Genomic DNA, 21,827 nt, shown 5'->3' with positions numbered 1-21,827 from the left:
TCTCAATATGACCATGACACAAGATCACGAAAAACTTGATTCAGATTTAATTGCCACTTGTGTAGTAGGTATGTATTTTATGTTCATATTATGTTAATTTTTTGTTAATTGTCATTTAAATTTTGTTATGTTATTGACAGGCATGGTCATAGAAGATCCATCAATAAAAATTTCTTTGATTCAAGAGAGGATTAATAGTGAATTTGCATACAAGGTGTCGTACAAAAAAGCGTGGTTGGCGAAACAGAAAGCCATTGCAATTGAATATGGCGATTGGGATGAGTCATATGCGAAACTTTCATCGTGGCTAACACACATGCAAAATCATTCTCCTGGATCATATTTTCAAGTACTACATGACGATTTTATTGTTGGGAATACGGTTAGTCGCGAACACCGTCAGTTTCATAGAGTTTTTTGGACTTTTGGCCAATGTAAAGAGGCTTTCAAGTACTGTAAGCCAATCATACAAGTTGACGGCACACATTTGTATGGCAAATACCGTGGGACCCTCTTAATGGCCACATCACAAGATGGAAATGGTGGTGTCCTTCCTCTAGCATTCGCGGTGGTTGAAGGTGAGACGTTGACAGCGTGGTCATGGTTTTTGGCACACTTGCGTGAACACGTCACAGATAAAAATGGTATTTGTCTGATATCTGATCGACACGCGAGTATAAAGTCCGCTGTCGCTAACGAAGCACTTGGTTGGCAACCTCCCCACGGTTATCATGTCTACTGCGTGCGACACATAGCAAGCAACTTCAATCGAAAATTCAATAATGCAAAACAAAAAGAAATGTTGAAGAAATTGGGTAAGATTTCATATTTGATGGTCCCGTTTATTTACCTTTCATATATACTTATCCACGTTATTCATAACTAATTTTATGCAGCCTACACTCCTTGCAAGCACATATTTGATCAAAATTTAGAAAAATTTCGTGAACTGAGTCCAGCCGTAGCAACATGGATTGATCGCATTTCAAAGGAAAAATGGACGATGGCTTATGATAGAGAAGGACGTCGATATGGCCACATGACAACCAACCTCTCAGAATGTATCAACAAGGTTTTGAAGGATTGTCGCAACATTCCCATAACAGCATTGGTCAAATCAACGTACAGTAGGTGTCGAAAGTACTTTGTTGAGCGTGGCCGCCAAGCGCAGAGACAGTTAAATGAAGGCCAAGTTTATTGTTCAAAGCTTGTTAAAGAACTTAGAAAAAATCAAGAACAAGCGTGTTCGCACATCGTTCGCGTGTATGACATCCACTCCACAAGGTTTGAAGTAGAGGAGACCTTCAATCCTATTACGCAACGTGGCGGACAAAAATGGGCAGTTAACTTGAATGGTCATTATTGTCAATGCGGAAGGTATTCTGCGCTTCACTATCCATGTTCACATATTATTGCAGCTTGTGGTTACGTCAGCCTGAACTACTACCAATATATAGATGTTGTTTATACAAATGAGCACATCTTAAAAGCTTACTCCCCACAATGGTGGCCTCTTGGGAATGAAGCGGCTATTCCTCCCTCTAATGACGCATGGACACTAATCCCTGACCCAACTTCAATTCGTGCGAAAGGTCGGCCAAAATCAACAAGGATATGGAATGAGATGGATTGGGTCGAACCATCTGACCACCGACAAAAATGCAGTAGATGTGGAGCCGAAGGGCATAACAGGCATCGCTGTCCAATGCAATCTGAGCATGGGAGTTGTTCAAATCATTGATTTATGTATGTTAGTCGAGTGAGTTGTATTTGTTTAAGTTCTCTTCAATGTATTGAATTTGTGGGGTTGAATAAATTTGTTACTTAAAAACATTACTTATTTTGGTTTGTGTACATTACCTATTTGTGGGTTTCAATGAATTCGTTACTTAAAAACACATCCATAAACCCTAACCCTTAAACCCCTAATCCAACCCTTAACCCTTAAACCCATAACTCTAACCCTAACCCCTAACCATAACCCCTAATCCCTTAACCCACTAACCTCTAACCCTAACCCCTAATCCAACCCCTAATCCCTTAAACCACTAACTCTAACCCTAACCTCTAACCCCTAACCCCTAACCCCTAATCCCTTATATGAATGATTTCTCTCTAGTGCAGGATTGGTCATGTTTAAATTTTTTATTAAAATATAAATTATAAATATTTGAACTAAATATGTACGTGCAAGTCTTGGGCACAAAATAAAGCCAGAGGAAATAGGAAGTATTATTATTTGTGGATTCTTTTGTTTCCCAAGTGTAACTTCACCAATTGCCACAGACGTGGATGATAGTGGCGACCTCCGTGTTCTTCCTGCTTTAATTTTTCTTTCTTTCTTTCTTGGATTCATATTTTTTCTCATGCAATGAAAAGTACAATAGCAAGTGGACTTGTGCCAGTGCCAACTCAAAAGCAAGGGAATAAACTCAAGCTCCAATGGGGTTATTGATAAAATTCAACCGTTTTCGTTGCTTTGATTAACAAATTATGTTAACTTCACAGCCTTTTGTGTTCAGCCCTAGCATATTCCGCTCTATTAAAAATCAAAACAACAAGAAAATCCAGCTGCTATCTGGGTTTTTTCCCTGGTTGTTTTGCATATATGAAAGGTTCTTTCTATCACACACATATCAGTACTGATTGTTACAAATGAACAGATGCCACTGGCATGCACTGCCCAGTTTGAAATAGACATAACAGGTCATGTGTCCATAATAATTGTTGTATAATTGAATAAGGCTTCTGAGGGGAAGGTGTAAGCCAATGGAAGTCTGATTTGAACAGATTTTATTTGCAAAGCAGGACCAAAGCACCAAATCTAATGAACACTAAGGCTTCTTGCAGAATAATGGGAGGTGATAATTTTCGTACTGCTTCAGCAGCAACATAGATAGCAATACCATAGGGTGAGCCTAACGTGTGTAGGAGCCTAGTGTGCACCATAATGGAATGGTGGTCTCAGCTCTGTGGCATAGCAGTGGTGGTGGTCCCACCAAAACTTCTTCTGCTGGTTGGTTAGGGATGACTCTGCCATGTCTTTCTTTCTTCTTCAAATAAGTCTTTTTAGCTAGTGAGAGAATTAAGGAAGGTGTTTGTGTTGCTAATTACAACGACATGTACCATAGGTTTGAGAGTTAAAAACTTTTCGAAATAAAAAAATTCATTAAAGCATCAACACCATAACCTCTAACCCTAACCCCTAATCCCTTAACCCCCTAACCTCTAACCCTAACCCCTAATCCAACACCTAATCCCTTAAACCCATAACTCTAACCCCTAACCCTAACCCCTAATCCCTTAACCCCTAATCCCTTAAACCCCTAACCTTTAACCCTAACCATAACCCAAACCCAAGCCACCCAACCCTATCCCTTAAACCCCTAACCTCTAACCATAACCCCTAATCCAACCCTTAACCCTTAAACTCCTAACTCTAACCATAACCCCTAATCCAACCCTTAACTCTTAAACCCTTAACTCTTAAACCCCTAACTCTAACCCTAACCCCTAACCTCTAACCCTAACCCCTAATCCAACACCTAATCCCTTAAACCCCTAACCCTAACCCCTAATCCCTTAACCCCCTAACCCTAACCCCTATTAACCCTTAAACCCCTAAACCCCAATCCAACCATTAATCCTTAAACCCTAAACCCTAATCCCTTAACCCCTAATCCCTTAAACCCCTAACCTCTAACCCTAACCATAACCCAAACCCAAGCCACCCAACCCTATCCCTTAAACCCCTAACCTCTAACCATAACCCCTAATCCAACCCTTAACCCTTAAACTCCTAACTCTAACCATAACCCCTAATCCAACCCTTAACTCTTAAACCCCTAACTCTAACCCTAACCCCTAACCTCTAACCCTAACCCCTAATCCAACACCTAATCCCTTAAACCCCTAACTCTAACCCCTAACCCTAACCCCTAATCCCTTAACCCCCTAACCCTAACCCCTATTAACCCTTAAACCCCTAAACCCCAATCCAACCATTAATCCTTAAACCCCTAAACCCTAATCCAACCCCTAATCCCTTAAACCCATAACCTCTAACCCTAACCATAACCCAAACCCAAGCCACCCAACCCTATCCCTTAAACCCCTAACCTCTAACCATAACCCCTAATCCAACCCTATCCCTTAAACCCCTAACCTCTAACCTTATTTCATTTGTGTACTTTAGTTTTATTTGTAAACTTAGTTTATTATTGTAGTTTGATGCGCCACATAAACTCTATACATTAGTAAGGCATAATAAATCAAATGCGATAAATTAATTGTCAAAATCAAATGTCTTACAAACAACAACAAAATTACAAAGATACATCAAAATCAGTCATTATGGTGTCCATGATGTCGTGAGGATGTGCCACATGGTCGATCCCATCTTCGCGCTTGACGATCAGGATTTCTTCTGCCGCCGCGTTGTCTCCCCGCTTCTACTTGCTCAGCCTCTGCAGAAAACTCCTGACGCAAATCAACACCTAATAAGTCGCCCATATCAGGTATTGCTCCGGGTACATTCCATTGCGAAGCAAATGGGGCGTTAGGTGTTGCCATGGGGGCATCGTGCTGCTGTGAAGGAGTCATAGTGGGCCATGAAAAATGAGGTTGTGTTTCCGCAACACCACCGAACGAATGTGAGGTCTCAGAAGTATCAGTATGATGACCTGCAAAAGGATACTGATACATCTGTGAAGGATATTCGGAAAATGTTGCTGGCGTGTAATACATTCCATGACCACGCTCCATCATTTGTTGGGAATATTGTTCGGCTTCAACAGGCTCCCTTCGTCTGCCTATGCCCCGAGTTTCAACACTTGACTGAAGAATGTGAAACTCTGGGGCTGGGAATTCACGCTCTGATGCTGGACCATGTGACACTGGCTCAGTGATTCTCTCTTGCTCTTCAGATATAATCGCTAACTTATCGACGTAAGGCACGAGATCATCAACCGTCCACGTGTTCCTCCCTTGTGGTGACACCATATATTGTAAAGTCTCCACAACTTCACCCTGCAATTAGTAGACTCAACAAATTATTGGTCATGCTTAAGAAATTAATTAAGAGTTAAACATTGAAAAACAGATAAATACCAATGCAGCTGTGTTTGCATTGTTTGGGTCGACAAACATCTTTGTTTTACGCCTATACCACACCATGTAGTCTGAGTTATAACCCAGTAGGCCCTCCTGTCGAGGATAAACGTCGACCCTAAACTCTGCTTGATTGTTCCACTGATCAATGATTGGGGCCAACAGGTGGAACCAATTCTCATCTTGTTTTCCTTTGAGCGATATGCCATGGAGATTCTGCGGTTGCGAAGGACACCCGGGAATGGGTTGTTGCAATCCAAATTGTCGTAAAACTCTATCGGGTTGGTGCCACTCAACAACATGGAAACAAATCAGTGGCACCACCGCAAACCAGGCTACACTTCCAACCACACAAATTGGAGGCAACGCTGCCATCACAGTTGCTGTGTATGGCTCCCAGACAAACTGCATATAACAACACACTTGTCATTTTTCAGTCAAGTGGCTACATATTAAAATTTCATTTAACCATTACATTACGATGTTCTTACCTCATGTCGTTTCATCAGATCCAATTTGCGACGGAAAACTCTAAGATCATCATTGCCAATATGCTGATTTCCACGTCGCAGCCACCTACAATAAAAATGAAATCATCATTGTCAACACGTTCCATCATTAAATATTTTTAATTCAAATCTAATTTTTTAAATGACAAACCTGTGTCCGAGTGGTTTATTTTCTATGACGGGAGGCGTCCTCTTTGGAGCTAAAGTTGTACATCGTTCCCATGCCCACATTTGGATTAAGATGCACATACCTCCGATTGATTTAACTTTGTAATCGGTGGCGCTGCACATCTCTCTATATAAATACGCAAGCACGGCAGGTCCCCACGCATACGTGCTGCACTGTTCGAAGTCACGTAAAAATTGTAGGTACCTTAAGGAAACTTTGCTACTACTTTTGTTAACAAAGAGGACACCTCCTATGAATCGAAGGATCCACGCACGGGTAAACCTTTGTAATTGTTCAACGTTACCCTCATCAATATTTATGTGAGAAAAATGGTGAGCCAGCCAACTTAATTTGACGACACTGCCTTCAAGTTCGCCTTCCTGTGGTCGGACTCCTAATAATTCTTCACATAAGTCGGCCCAATCAAGATTTGTTGAACCAATTAGTGGTGTCCCGTCAGTACGAAGGCCTAATAAGACTGACACATCTTGGAGAGTAATGGTAGCCTCTCCGCATCTCAGGTGAAACGTGTGGGTTTCAGGCCTCCATCTTTCAATGAACGCACTAATTAAGGCTGCATTTATCTTTAGGTATCCCATCTTAATTATCCAATAAAACCCACATTGCCGAAGCAGAGGAATAATTTCCTCTGGTATTTGTTCTTCACCTTGATACGTCGGCACTGCTCGTCTGATGTGTAGTTTTCTGTCGGCTTCTCCATTCCAAACATGTTCTGAAACATGCTTGGGTTGCATCCACAAAACGTCACCCTCAATTGGACCAGACCTCGTTTGTATACTTGATGCGCATGATGACGAAGATGCCATTGATCCTACACAATAAAATATAATACAATAAAATTAATAATAAAAATTACACATAGTCTCTAAATTTCAAATAAATAATAAATATTATAATTATCAATTCTAACTAAAACTAACTTAAGATAAAAAAAACTAATAACACATATTCACATAAAATTATAATTATCAATTCTAACTAAAACTAACCTAAGATAAAAAAAAAACTAATAACACATATTAAATTATCAAATTAAATTAAATTTATCATTTCTAACTAAAACTAACTTAAGATAAATTATCAAATTAAAACTAACTTAAGATAAAAAAGCTAATAACACATATTCATAAAATTATAATTATAAATTCTAACTAAAACTAACTTAAGATAAAAAAAACTAATAACATATATTCACATAAAATTATAATTATCAATTCTAACTAAAACTAACTTAAGATAAAAAAAAAAACTATTAACACATATTCACATAAAATTATAATTATCAATTCTAACTAAAACTAACTTAAGATAAAAAAAAAACTAATAACACATATTCACATAAAATTATAATTATCAATTCTAACTAAAACTAACTTAAGATAAAAAAAAACTATTAACACATATTCACATAAAATTATAATTATCAATTCTAACTAAAACTAACTTAAGATAAAAAAAAACTAATAACACATATTCACATAAAATTATAATTATCAATTCTAACTAAAACTAACTTAAGATAAAAAAAAAACTAATAACACATATTAAATTATCAAATTAAATTAAATTTATCATTTCTAACTAAAACTAACTTAACATAAAAAAGCTAATAACACATATTCATAAAATTCTAATTATAAATTCTAACTAAAACTAACTTAAGATAAAAAAAACTAATAACACATATTAAATTATCAAATTAAATTAAAGTTATCATTTCTAACTAAAACTAACTTAACATAAAAAAACTAATAACACATATTAATAAAATTATAATTATAAATTCTAACTAAAACTAACTTAAGATAAAAAAGCTAATAACATATATTAAATTATCAAATTAAATTAAATTTATCATTTCTAACTAAAACTAACTTAAGATAAAAAACCTAATAACACATATTCATAAAATTTTAATTATAAATTCTAACTAAAACTAACTTAAGATAAAAAAAACAAATAACACATATTAAATTAAATTTATCATATCTAACTATAACTAATTTAACATAAAAAAAACTAATAACACATATTCATAAAATTATAATTATCAATTCTAACTAAAACTAACTTAAGATAAAAAAAAACTAATAACACATATTAAATTATCAAATTAAATTAAAGTTATCCTTTCTAACTAAAACTAACTTAACATAAAAAACTAATAACACATATTAATAAAATTATAATTATAAATTCTAACTAAAACTAACTTAAGATAAAAATACTAATAACAAATATTAATAAAACTATAATTATCATCAGCATACAAATAAAATTAAAAAATAATTAAATAAACTCACTGAAAAAAGAAATTTGTTCAAACACAAACAGCACAAAAGGCAAATCCTTCTTCAGCACCAGCAAAAATCCCACCACCAAGCTTCTCTCTTCTCTATCTTTTTCAGGCGTCAATGGTCTACAGGGGAGGGGGGATTTAAAAACCCCAAGCAAGGCAAATCGCTGCTCGTGCTGGCGATTTTGGCCAACCAAAACGCCATTGGAGCTGGCGACACCCTGCACCTAGGAACTGCCCATTGCAGGTTGCAGACTGCAGCGTCGGAAATAGCTGCACCTAGGAACTGCAAACCCCTACCCTCAACTCGCCAGTCAAACTGGCGAGTCCAAGCTTGGTGCAACACGCCATTGAAGATGGCGACACCGGTGCCAGCTGTCGCGTCGACGACGAAATCGCCATTCCTCCTTGCGATTTGCATGGTCTCTACGTAAAAAAGAGCACCATGCAGGGATTACTTTAGAAACAGACCCATTTCGGGAAAATGTTTCTAAAAGTAACCCCATGCAGGAAATTTGCCTAAAGTTGCACATAGAACTTAATCTATGTCCTAATTAAATAAAAAATTCTGTTTTGTTTGTTGTTTTTTCTGACTATGATTAGTTTCTGATTTATTTCATATCTGAGAGTCAACTAAAATTTAAATTCTGGATTATTTGGTTAAAAAATATAATTTGTTATGCTTGTGTGTCATGTACAACATTAAGAGTGTAACTTTCACTACCAATAAAAATAGAAATATTTCACAAATAATATAAATAGAAACTTCATTTAAAATATACTACTCAGCGATATGCATTTTTCATTGACGCGTGAATCATGATTCAGTTTTTTGAGCGTCACAAACTCACAATAAGTGTCCGTAGACACAAGGTAATTTTCTTGTAGTGACTGTCAATAGAACCGTATATTCCTTTAGTTTAACTCAACGAGTAATATTTTTTTTGGTTAGACTATCATAGGTATATCTACTTGAAACAGATCTGTTTGACTCAAATAAAACCATTGAGTTATATTATTTATATAGCGTAATTTTTAATTTTATAACGCTTTTTATCATTAATTTTTTCCTCAAATTCTGTTCATCACTCTGTTAATCTTTTGTAGTAATTCTTTCTCTTCATATATCTATGATAGCAGTATACATTTTGTACAATTTTGTTGTACAAAAACTATTTCTTTAATTGATTAAACGAGTAAATTATCATATAGTACCGTGTTCCATTTCTTTATTCAAATGCCAACACTGGAATTCCTATCTCTTAAGTGTGATATCATGTAATTGTCTTGTATCAGGCAAAGAGCTATCTAGTCCAGGTAACTGGCCTCAGAATAAGAATAAAAATTATAGTAAAGCCTTTACCAAAACCACTAAAACTTATTTTGCTACTCGTATCTGTACTACTTCGTGTCACAGAATCTCTTTTCATAACCCATTGCTACTTTTCTGTGTACGCATTATGCTTCCCTTGCGTTAAATAACTCAGCATAAGAGTCAAAAATTAATTCCTTGAAATAATGAGAACCAAATAAAGAATTGACATCTCCCATGTTCCAACAAATATTTCTATATGCACGGACGTGAGATTAAACTCTTAAACACATATTGAAGGGATAAAATTATCTTTTAATCATATCATATTGTGTTTATTGTTAAATATATACTACTATGAAATGTACATTGAGGATCGAATAATTAAAATATATTTGTTATTTATATAACCTCTCTGCAGGTTTTGGGATAAACTGAAAAAATTCAATTAAATCTTATCAAAGAAAATGGTCACTAACTAGAAAATTTATATTGTTACATACATTATAAAATTAATAATACTAAGAATCTCACATATACTTTTGCGTATTCTGTTGTATATTCTCCCCCACCGCCGGCATGTGACACTAATTAAACATTTTAGAGACTTAAGGCTAAGCAGAAGTTGCATAACGATCACAAAGTTGCATGCCTCATGCTTAGGTCAAGCCACTTTAATCTTTACAAACCTAATCCTCTATAGAACCTTTTTCTCTTTCGAATATATTTATATTAAAATCAGTGTTACATGCTGCCATTCAAGTATATATAAGAGAGTACCGTTTCTGATACTTGTTCACCCTAGAGAAGAGAATCTAATTTGAAACAAAAATGAAGGCCGGTGCAGTTGAGTCTGGTGAAATTTCAAAAGGAGCACCCCCAAGAAAAGGGTTGATTAGAGGGCTCTCAATAATGGACTTTATTTTGAGAATTGTTGCAGCCATTGCCACACTCGGAAGTGCATTGGGTATGGGAACAACTAGGCAAACACTTCCATTTTCCACCCAGTTTGTAAAATTCAGAGCTGTATTTAGTGATGTTCCCACATTCGTGTAAGTGGTCATTCTTTAGGTTAAATTAATTTTTTAGTTGTTTAGTTTTTTTTAGATTAAATTTGGTTCTCTAGTTTTTTTTGGGTTTAATTTGGTTATTTAATTTTTAAAATTAGACTATTCTAAAATTAGATGATCACAATGAATCTAAAAAAGCCTAAAGGATCAAATTAAACAAAAAATAAAATAAAATAAAAGACTAAATTGAACCTAAATAATAGATTTAAGGACAAAAAATTAATTTAACCTTCTTTTTGTTAGAGATTTTTGGTATATATGCCGTAAAATATTTTTTTTTACTAAGAAGAAAAGTTTACAATGCGGGTGTGAAATATGAAATTGCAGGTTTTTTGTGACCTCCAATTCTATTGTATGTGGCTACCTAGTTCTTTCACTTGTTCTGTCATTCTTCCACATAGTAAGGAGTGCTGCAGTCAAAAGCAGGGTACTCCAGGTCTTTCTTGACACGGTAAACACACTGATTCTTCTTGAATTTTCAAGCCATAGAATGTAGTTTCAAATTTAGGCATCAATTTGGTTACTTGTGAAGGTTTTATTGAATGTGTTAACCTTTCCTCCTCTTTATTTATTGGCTATTTAGTTATGTTAAATTTATTCTTTTAAATTAGGCTTAGTTACACCTTTTGCCTTCCAAGTTATAAAATTTTGCAAATTTTGTCCTCTAATTTTATTTTATTTTTAAAATTTTATCCTCAAAGATGTCACAAATTGTACCATGATATAAAATATCCATCAAGTCCTAAATGATATGATTTTTTTTCTTCTCATAAGCAAATGCTAATTTTTATTAGTTTTTTTTAGCGGGAGGATCTAATCCGAAACCTATCCCTCCTAAACCATACGATGATGTGACCATTACTTTTCAATAGTTTCGAACCACAACATTTTATAAATTAGGAGACAAATTCGAGAAAACAAATTTTGGGAGCGAAAATTTGCACAAGATTGTATAACTTTGAGTGCAAAAATGCAACTAAGCCTTTAAACTATCATGTCAGTAGTACTATTTTCTTTTTCCTGAAGCAAGATTACCCGCAAAGACAGAGCTTCAGAAACATTGAACTCCTTAACTTGTTAGATGTTACTGCCAAATGTTTCTAATGAAGTCCAGTTTGAACTAACTTTTGAAGGTTATGTATGGTCTTCTCACAACTGGAGCCTCAGCAGCAACAGCAATAGTCTATGAAGCACACTATGGCAACTCAAATACCAATTGGTTTCCATTCTGCAGACAATACAACCATTTCTGTAAACAAATTTCTGGTTCACTCATTGGCTCTTTCATTGCAGTAGTTCTCTTCATCATACTTATTCTCATGTCAGCAATATCAATAAGCAAGCATTAATAATTGGTACCTATTGTTATATTCATGTGAACACATTATTTTTTCCTAATTTTTCCTTTTTAATAAAATTGGTGATGACCCTTCTACATTTTTCATAAATTTCAGGGGTCTTGACTCGTCGCGGCCTTATGCAGACACACTGTGACATCACAATATTTCTGAATTTTAGTACAGTTTGGTTTTGGTAAAAAAAAAAAAAAGAAGATGATTGCCATGGAAAAGTTGTGGTGTAAATAGCTCTGAATCTGAATGTGTTTGTCTAGCCTTTCCTGCAATCCTAGTAGCTTCAACCTTTCAATATAAAGCAGTCCAAGGACTCTCTTTAGTACAAAATCCGTGTCTAATTATCCTATAACTTGTTTTTTATAAAAAGGACGAGAGGTAGTATCTTATAATAATTGTGAGCTTTGAGTGGCGAATATTTTGTTACATGTATTGTAGCTCTTTGTTCTTCTTTGTTCAATGTTCTCGTTCAATATTCACGGCTCATGGCCTCTTTTGCTCCTGAAGGTGTAAAAGAAATACTTTATACATGTTTTTTATTTACTTTTACATTAACTGTATCTGATTTGCATGTATTATTGTAAGTAATAATATGATATAAATTATATAAAATGGTAAGAATTGAATATTGTTCATAGAAATTGAAGGTTTGTTCTTAATACACTTGAATAAGAATTTTCAGAGAGTAAGGATTTGTTTGGTTAAGAGAAATAATAATTAAAATTGAAGAAGGCAAAAAGAAAAATAGATTTGTTTAGGAAAACTTTGTAGATCAAGATTTAAGAATTAAGAACATGCTTGAAGGAACTAACTTTACTAATTGAGTTTGATCAAAGTATTGGGTTGAATTTCATTCTACTTCACCTACGTTCTAAATTGAAATTAAATCAAATTGATTTTTAATTCACATATTAAATTTATAAATTTATTTAGATCCTAATTCTTTTGATAAATAATATTTGATCTTTGATTAAAATTCTTAATTTCTCACGTGACTTCAAATAAAAACAACTGAGAAGAACAATCTATGAATTTGAAATGTCCAATAAATCAAATTTTATTCAATACCAAAATTATTATAGACCAACTATGCTCTTGTCACCTTTAAACAAGTCAATTTTGTAAGGTGGAATAATAATTTTATATGACTCTTGCCAATTATCTTGTCAACCCGAGCCCATTCCAAAACTTCATCATGGTCAATCTATACTTAGATTGACTAAATAATGTTGACCTTGTTATGTGAACTTACTAAGTTATTTCAACTGGTCATGAGTCACACATGATTATAACTAATTGACACGTAGACCATAGGCACCTTAAGAACAACTCTAATGTGAAAATCTCCTGAAGTTTATCTATTACATTTTTAATGATATTTTATATTTTCCTATAATGTCACATCACATGTTTTATTTTAAGTTGTCCAAATTTTTTCTCCAACCAAAAAATTTATTAAACCTTTTCAAATGAACCCTAAGTAAATAAAAATAGTGTTATATTTTTAACGAGAGAAAGCATACTATATTATTAATAAATAAAAGATGACACATTTTTGGGAGAGAATCATTTGTTATGGATAGTAACCCAAACAATAAGTTGGTCCCACACAATTTCTCTCCAATGACACAAAGCTAACTCATGAGTTTGTATTTACCGTTGTAGTTGGAGGAGAGACTTCCATTAGAGTTGCTGTTAACATCTAACTGTAAGAACATCACTACATAAGGACATCTATAATCATATATGATCTAACCTCACTTTTACACTCTCATCACTACATAAGGGCATCTCTTATCATATATGATCTAACCTCACTATTACACTTTTCTCGTACTTTCATTGACTTGAGCGTTATAGTCTTTACAAGTGGTTACACCGAATTTCCCTCATTGTCATACCAATTTGAACTCTACCTTTAGTTCTCTCATTAGACACAAATCAAATATTCATAAGATCTATAAAATTTCACTCAACTAATTTTGTTAAGTCCTTCGTAAGTATACCAATTTGTGAAAGTAGTATTAAAACGGTAAGTCTGAGTGTCGAATTCATAAGGATTTTGATTGTGTTAAGAGTTTGTATATATCTAATCTTAAGTGGATGAATGAATGAACTAAATATTTTTTCAAAGTGATATTGAAGAAATATAAACTTCAACCATAATGAAAGATAAAAGAGGATAGCAAGATGCAAGAGATAAGAAAACAAACACTTGGAGGTGAAAATTTATGTTTGGTGCAAATTTTTGTAGATGTGTTGGGTGTTTGGCCTACCAAAATTACTCTTGATGTAATGTTAAAGTTTCTTTACCATTTAAAGTTATTTCAACTATTAAATTCATCAACTAAACTACTCTAACCATGATTCCCCATCTGAAAGAGCCTAAATCACCTAATTTCACTTCTAATCCCTTAAGAGCTAAATCAAATAATTTTCTTTAAGAATAAGGATGCACAAATAAGGCTAAATAATACCATTCTATTCCTAGACATGGATTACCTAGAAGCTCCTTCAAGTTCTTAGGGTAAAAACATTTTCCAATGATTAAAACCCTATAACATACATGTGAATGAATGATCAAACCATAAACAAGACAATAAACTTAGAAAGGAAGCAATAACATTAAATGGATAGTAAAGATCATTACATCGAAGAGTGTTTGGTATCCAAGCCTTGACAATGGGTAATTTAGATTCACATACTCATGAGAGGCTAAAAAATAAAAGATGAAACAAAGGAAATGAAAGAAGAAGAGCTCTAAGTGAGTGAAGTTAACTCTCTTTCCTGCCCTTGCTGACTAACTCCCTCCAAAATCAAAGTGCCAGCTTTTTATATTCTTCAAAACACTACACAATTATGTTTTTTGAAAATGACTGTGTGCTAAGCCTGAATGTGCACACTGAGTACACATGCACGATACAACTGACTTTCGACTTGACTTCTCGCGTTGAGAATGCACTGACACGCTGAGTGCACTACTCTAATTTATCAACATCTTCGAGACCTTTATTGTTGTGTCAAACTCTACAAAACATAGATAAAAAATACTATGAATTCACTAACTTTAATATTCTTCGGGTAAAAATTCAAAAGAAGCTAAATTCTTATCTTTTTAAATCAAAAGAAGCATTAAAAGAGAAGAAACTAGATAATTGCTATGCAATTTAAATATACAAATTAAGTATGCATAGCATTTATCAACTTCAACAATAAAAAATTAACTAAACATGAAAATAATAAAAGAAAATAACAAAAGGGATAGAAAAAAGAAGAAAAAATTCATTAAATCATTGAAAAGATGAGAACTTCCATCATTTATCCACAAAACTTCTAGAGATTTTGAAGAGAAAAGTCTGGTTGGTTATGAATGAAAATGCTCCAAAGATCCCAAAAAAACATAGTGCATGTTTTTATTCTAAGAGTATTTTTTTTTGCACTTCTAGAATTATTTCATGCACTTTCTATATTACTTCCAGAATAATAATTCTGGAAGCAATATGAGAAGTGCAGAAAGCAATACAGGGAACATAGAAAGTAATTTCCTACCCTCAATCAGGGCATTGAACACTAGGTTATGGGTGTCCAACACTTACAAAATGTATTGTATAAAGACACGTGGCGTGCAACTCATGTGCAGTAGCATCACAATTTGGTTCATGGGCCATAGCCCATAGAGTCAACATTCCAAACTTAATACTACAATACAAAACTAACTTCTAAAGTGAAAACTATAAACATTACAAGAATTACATTGACATCTATAATAGACGTGAGATATCAATAATATTAATACTCATGTTAATTTTCTTTAGAACTCGACAATTGTGAATCAAATATATTGTCGTTTAGTTACTATGGTTGGCTTAAAAATACTTTAATGTCTAGCAAAATGGAAGAACAAAATTATATCATTGGGGGGTAGGGTATGCCTCATCAACTTAATCCTTACTTCTATTCCTTTGTTATTTTTATCGTTCTTTAAAATGCCAATTGGTATTCACAAGAAGATTGTAAAGAAAAAAAAGGGATTTCTTTGAGGGAAAAATATATGTTTGGTAAAATGGGACAACATTTGCCTAGAAAAGGAGAGAGGCAGGTTAGGGGTGAAAGATTTGGAAAGTTTTACCACCCATGTGATGTCAGTTTTTCAAAATTCTGCAAATAATATTTTGATAGAAATATAATTCTGTTGAACTATTATACAAGAGAAATATGAAATCATATTTTTGTTGTTTACTAAAAGGGTATAAAAAAATTATAAAACTAAAAAATGATTTTGTTGAATTATTATATATCAAAATCACGTTTCCGCCGTTTAATTTTTCTAACCCCCTTAATTAACAACAAAAATATAATTTTGTTGAACTATTATATAATGAAATTATATTTTTGTTGTTTAATTTCTTTCACCCTATTTATTAAAAGGGAAATATGATTTCGCATAGAAGGATACATAGTGGATTCAAATGGGTAGCAACCCTCCAAAGTAGAGTCAATCAATGGCTTTAGTTTGACTTCCATGGGACTTGAATCTACTCTACAAAATAAAACTTCTGGAATTTGCTAGGAACATGTGGAACTAATCATTACCCGCAATTTCGGAGCCACATGTCCTCTAATGGGACCTATAGTTATCCAGGTGTTAAATTGCCAAATGGTGGTGGAGTGAACATTAAGAACTCGATGTCTGTGTAACACTTGTGGCACTGCATGATGCAACAAGAGATCTGAAGCAAGTGTGCTTCAAGTAATACAAAACAACATGTGAAGGAGAGTGGTGAAGAGATTTAGTGAGTGAGTAAAAGAGAGATTTCACATGAATTTCAAAAAGTATAGGGCAAAAATAGTAACAAGTGGGTTGAAAATAGTAACTAAAAAAAATTTATTCAAAAGTAAAGATACACGTAGAACTTAATTTATGTCCTAATTAAATGAAAGCGTCTATTTTTACGTGTTGTTTTTTTAATCATGATATTGATATGAAATATGTTACACAATCAAAGACATATATTTTAATCATTCAGTCAACTCTCTGATATGAGTGTAATTATTGTCAAATATTATAATTAACTTAAATAAGAATACCTACTTAATATAAGAAAGATAGTTGTCTAGTTTCTAGAGATTTAGCTTATTTCTCTCCTAATATTATATAACTAACAATGTATTTATTTCTATATATTTTGTCTTTCGATCAATAAAACTTATAAGCCAGAGATTTACTTTTAAAGTAGTTTTTAATTTTTCATATCTCAATCAATCAAAATTTAAACACTGAATTACCTAGTTAAAAAATATATGTGATTATCACTTATATCAAATTGTTGTTAGTTATATATTTACTTGATATGCACAACATTAAGAGCGTAACTTTCACTACCAATAAAAATAGAAATCTTTCACAAACAATATAAATAGAAACATCATTTAAAATATACTACTTATCAATATGCACTTTTCATTAATGCGTGAATCATGTTTCGGTTTGTACGAGCGTCACAAACTCACACTAAGTGTCCATAGGCACATGGTAATTTTCTTGTAGTAACTGTCAACAGAATGGTGTATCCCTTTAATTTAACTCAACAAGTAATATTTTTTTTTTTTGGTTAGACTATCATATGTATCTCTACTTGAGACAAATCTGTTTGACTCAAATAGAACTAGTATGAGTTATATTATTTATACAGCGTAATTTTTAATTTTATAACACTTTTTATCATTAATTTTTTCCTCAAATTCTGTTCATCACTCTGTTAATCTTTTGTAGTAATTTTCTCTTTCTCTTCATATATCTATGATAACTGTATACATTTTGTACAATTTTGTTGTACAAAATCCATTTCTTTAATTGATTAAATTAAACGAGTAAATTTTCATATAGTACTGTGTTCCATTTCTTTAATCAAATGCCAACACTGGAATTCCAATCTCCTGAAGTGTGATATCATGTAATTGTCTTGTAGCAGGCAAAGAGCTATCTAGTCCACGTAACAGGCCTCAGAATAATAATAAAAAAATATAGTAAAGCCTTTACCAAAACCACTAAAACTTATTTTGCTACTCGTATCTGTACTACTTCGTGTCACAGAATCTCTTTTCATAACCCATGTCTAAGTACTTTTCTATGTACGCATTATGCTTCCCTTGTGTTAAATTACTCCGCATAAGACTCAAAAATTAATTTCTTCAAATAATGAGAATCAAATAAAGAGTTGACATTTCCCAAGTTCAAAAAAATATTTCTACATGCAAGCACATGAGATTGAACTCTAGAACTAACACATATTTAAAGATTAAAATTATCTGTCAATCATATCTTATCATATTATGTTTATCATTAAATATATACTATTACCGAATAATAAAAATATGTTATTTATATAACCTCTCTGCAGGTTTTGGGATAAACTGAGAAAAATTCAATTAAATCTTATCAAAGAAAATGGTCACTAACTAGAAAATTTATATTGTTACATGCATTATAAAATTAATAATACTAAGAATCTCACAGATACTTTTGCATATTCTGTTGTATATTCTGCCCCACCCTCGTCGTCATGTGACACTAATTAAACATTTTAGAGAATTAAGACTAAGCATAAGTTGCATTACGATCATAAAGTTGCATGCCTCATGCTTAGGTCAAGCCACTTTAATCCTTACAAACCTAATCCACTGTAGAACCATTTTCTCTTTAATTCGAATATATTTATAGTAAAATCAGTGTTACATGCTGCCATTCAAGTATATATAAGAGAGTACCGTTTCTGATACTTGTTCACCCTAGAGAAGAGAATCTAATTTGAAACAAAAATGAAGGCTAGTGCAGTTGAGTCTAGTGAAATTTCAAAAGGAGCACCACCCAGAAAGGGGTTGATTAGAGGGCTCTCAATAATGGACTTTATTTTGAGAATTGTTGCAGCCATTGCCACACTCGGAAGTGCATTGGGTATGGGAACAACTAGGCAAACACTTCCATTTTCCACCCAGTTTGTAAAATTCAGAGCTGTATTTAGTGATCTTCCCACATTTGTGTAAGTGGTCATTCTTTAGGTTGAATTAATTTTTTAACTCTCTAATTTATTTTTAGATTCAATTTGGTTAGTTTTTCTCACGTACAATATAATCAACTAATTTTTCAAATCGATCTTGAAAATTAAATGAACAAATTAAACCTAAAAAGATCTAGAAGATAAAATTAAACAAAAATAAATAAAAGATTAAATTGATCTAAGGAAAAAAAATCTAATTTAACCACCTTTTTATTAGAGATTTTGGTATATATGCCTTAAAATAATGCTTTTTATTAAGAAGAAAAAGTGTACAATGAGAGTGTGAAATATGTAATTGCAGGTTTTTTGTGACCTCCAATTCCATTGTATGTGGCTACCTAGTTCTTTCACTTGTTCTGTCATTCTTCCACATAGTAAGGAGTGCTGCAGTGAAAAGCAGGGTTCTCCAGGTCTTTCTTGACACGGTAAACACACTGATTCTTCTTGAATTTTCAAGCCATAGAATATTGTTCCAAATTTAGGCACCAATTTGGTTACTTGGGAAGGTTTTATTGAATGTGTTAACCTTTCTTCCTCTTTATTTGTTGGCTATTTAGCTATGTTAAATTTATTCTTTTAAATTAGGCTTAGTTACACCTTTTGCCTTCCAAGTTATATAATTTTGCAAATTTTATCCTCTAATTTTATTTTAATTTAAAAATTTTATCCTCCAATTTATAAGATGTCACAAATTATATCATGATATCAAGTATTCATAAAGTCCTAAACGATATGATTTTTTTTCTTTTCATAAGTAAATGTTAATTATTAATTTATTAGTTTTTTTATTAACGGGAGGATCCGAATTCGGAACCTAACCCTCCTAAACCATATGATGATATGACCATTACTCTACAATAGTTTCGAACCACCACATTTTATAAATTAGGAGACAAATTCGCCAAAACAAATTTTGGGAGCAAAAATTTGCAAGATTGTATATTTTGAGTGCAAAAATGCAACTAAGCCTTTAAACTATCATGTCAGTAGTACTATTTTCTTTTTCCTGAAGCAAGATTACCCGCAAAGACAGAGCTTCAGAAACATTGAACTCTTTAACTTGTTAGATGTTACTGCCAAATGTTTCTAATGAAGTCCAGTTTGAACTAACTTTTGAAGGTTATGTATGGTCTTCTCACAACTGGAGCCTCAGCAGCAACAGCAATAGTCTATGAAGCACACTATGGCAACTCAAATACCAATTGGTTTCCATTCTGCAGACAATACAACCGCTTCTGTAAACAAATTTCTGGTTCACTCATTGGCTCTTTTATTGCAGTAGTTCTCTTCATCATACTTATTCTCATGTCAGCAATATCAATAAGCAAGCATTAATAATTGGTACCTATTGTTATATTCATGTGAACACATTATTTTTTCCTAATTTTTCCTTTTTAATAAAATTGGTGTTGACCCTTCTACATTTTTCATAAATTTCAGTGGTTTCGACTCGTCGCAGCCTTATGCAGACACACTGTGATATCACAATATTTCTGAATTTGTTTAGTACAGTTTGGTTTTGGTAAACTAAAATAAAAAAAGATGATTTCCATGGAAAAGTTGTGGTGTAAATAGCTCTGAATCTGAATGTGTTTGTCTAGCCTTTCCTGCAATCCTAGTAGCTTCAACCTTTCAATATAAAGCAGTCCAAAGACTCTCTTAGTGCAAAATCCGTGTCTAATTATCCTGTAACTTGTTTTTTATAAAATGGATCTGAGGTAGTATCTTATAATAATTGCGAGCTTTGAGTTGCGAATATTTTGTTACATGTACTGTAGCTCTTTGTTCTTCTTTGTTCAATGTTCACGTTCAATAGACACGAGACTCACGACTCATGGCCTCTTTATGCATTTTTTTTTTACTTTTACATAAACTGTATCTGATTTGTATGTATTATTGTAAGTAATAATATGATATAAATTATATAAAATGGTAAGAATTGAATATTGTTCATAGAAAATGAAGGTTAGTTCTCAATTCACAAAGATAACTTATAATAAGAACTTTCAGAGGGTAAGGAATTTTCTCGTTAAGAGAAACAATAATTAAAATTGAAGAAGGCAAAAACAAAAATAGATTTGTTTATGAAAACTTTGTTGATCAAGATTTAAGAATTTAGAACATGCATGAAGGAACTAACTTTAGTAACTTAGTGAGTCTGCTGATCAAAGTATTGGCTTGAATTTCATTTTACTTCACCTGTAAATTTTAAATTGAAATTAATTCAATTTGATTTTTAATTCACATATTAAATTTATAAATTTATTCAAATCCTAATCTTTTGATAAATAATAATTCATCTCTGATTAAAATTCTTAATTTATTAGGTGACTTCAAATAAAAACAACCGATAAGAAGAATTTATAAATTTGAAAAGTCTAATAAATCAAATTTTATTCAATACCCAAATTATTATAGATCAATCTCCACTCTTGCTATCATTACACAAGTCAATTTTGTAAGGTAGACTATTAATTTTATATCGCTCTTTCCATTTATCTTGCCAACCTCAGCCCATTCCAAAACTTCATCATGGCCAACTTATACTTGGATTGACTTAATAATATTAACCTTGTTATTTGAACTTACTAATTTATTTCAACTGATCATGAGTTACACATGATTATTGTGACACCCTTTATTATGCACACATATATGTAATAAATGAAATATAAATGTGGAACTAATTAAAAGTTCATCAAGGTTCATATTCACTTCTCAAGTATCAAAATAGAACTAGTCCAAATAGGGAAATTAAAATGTCTTTGCTCAAAACACGATCGTCCAAGTTTATGAAAATGAATTCAACTAATAATGAAAATCATAAAACAACCATATTGTTCATGAAATTATAACATGTGAATTCAAAGCCTCATTCCCCGATGTCACATCTATAAGAGAATTTTCCTAAGAAAGGCTAAGTCTCTCCAT

General features: G+C 32.8%; 4 protein-coding genes across 4 annotated transcripts; 2 read left to right on the top strand and 2 right to left on the bottom strand.

Annotated features, from left to right (window-relative positions):
• Positions 1-4,297: 4,297 nt before the first annotated feature.
• On the bottom strand, positions 4,298-5,299 carry LOC114403066. The gene is made up of 2 exons (XM_028365784.1): positions 5,110-5,299; positions 4,298-5,028 (listed from the first exon to the last, which is right to left on the bottom strand). The coding sequence occupies exons 1-2, from the start codon at positions 5,173-5,175 to the stop codon at positions 4,345-4,347; spliced, it is 750 nt and encodes a 249-aa protein (XP_028221585.1). The 5' UTR covers positions 5,176-5,299; the 3' UTR covers positions 4,298-4,344.
• A 475-nt stretch (positions 5,300-5,774) lies between these two features.
• Positions 5,775-6,619, bottom strand: LOC114403065 (serine/threonine-protein phosphatase 7 long form homolog; the record flags this gene model as incomplete). Its single annotated transcript, XM_028365783.1, has 1 exon — positions 5,775-6,619. A coding segment is annotated over exon 1 (840 nt), but the record flags the coding sequence as incomplete, so codon positions are not given.
• Positions 6,620-10,202: 3,583 nt separating this feature from the next.
• LOC114402811 (CASP-like protein 6) lies at positions 10,203-12,387 on the top strand. Its single transcript, XM_028365493.1, has 4 exons — positions 10,203-10,468; positions 10,814-10,937; positions 11,620-11,841; positions 11,941-12,387. The coding sequence occupies exons 1-3, from the start codon at positions 10,248-10,250 to the stop codon at positions 11,833-11,835; spliced, it is 561 nt and encodes a 186-aa protein (XP_028221294.1). The 5' UTR covers positions 10,203-10,247; the 3' UTR covers positions 11,836-11,841; positions 11,941-12,387.
• A 6,208-nt stretch (positions 12,388-18,595) lies between these two features.
• Positions 18,596-20,713, top strand: LOC114402812 (CASP-like protein 6). The gene is made up of 4 exons (XM_028365494.1): positions 18,596-18,878; positions 19,198-19,321; positions 20,016-20,237; positions 20,337-20,713. The coding sequence occupies exons 1-3, from the start codon at positions 18,658-18,660 to the stop codon at positions 20,229-20,231; spliced, it is 561 nt and encodes a 186-aa protein (XP_028221295.1). The 5' UTR covers positions 18,596-18,657; the 3' UTR covers positions 20,232-20,237; positions 20,337-20,713.
• Positions 20,714-21,827: the final 1,114 nt, after the last annotated feature.

The sequence above is a fragment of the Glycine soja genome, chromosome 20 (genome assembly GCF_004193775.1).
Source record: "Glycine soja cultivar W05 chromosome 20, ASM419377v2, whole genome shotgun sequence".
NCBI classification, from domain to species: domain Eukaryota; kingdom Viridiplantae; phylum Streptophyta; class Magnoliopsida; order Fabales; family Fabaceae; genus Glycine; species Glycine soja.
The sequence above is the reverse complement of the archived record's forward strand: the minus strand, read 5'-3'. Positions and strand labels throughout refer to the sequence as shown.

Bases quoted from the DNA above. Each gene is read 5' to 3' on its own strand.
- LOC114402812 (XM_028365494.1), top strand. From the start codon at position 18,658: ATGAAGGCTAGTGCAGTTGAGTCTAGTGAAATTTCAAAAGGAGCACCA. The intron at 18,879-19,197 runs GTAAGTGGTCAT...ATGTAATTGCAG, and splicing joins AGTGATCTTCCCACATTTGT to GTTTTTTGTGACCTCCAATT. The intron at 19,322-20,015 runs GTAAACACACTG...TAACTTTTGAAG, and splicing joins TCCAGGTCTTTCTTGACACG to GTTATGTATGGTCTTCTCAC.
- LOC114403066 (XM_028365784.1), bottom strand. From the start codon at position 5,175: ATGGTGTGGTATAGGCGTAAAACAAAGATGTTTGTCGACCCAAACAAT. The intron at 5,029-5,109 runs GTATTTATCTGT...TACTAATTGCAG, and splicing joins ATGCAAACACAGCTGCATTG to GGTGAAGTTGTGGAGACTTT.
- LOC114402811 (XM_028365493.1), top strand. From the start codon at position 10,248: ATGAAGGCCGGTGCAGTTGAGTCTGGTGAAATTTCAAAAGGAGCACCC. The intron at 10,469-10,813 runs GTAAGTGGTCAT...ATGAAATTGCAG, and splicing joins AGTGATGTTCCCACATTCGT to GTTTTTTGTGACCTCCAATT. The intron at 10,938-11,619 runs GTAAACACACTG...TAACTTTTGAAG, and splicing joins TCCAGGTCTTTCTTGACACG to GTTATGTATGGTCTTCTCAC.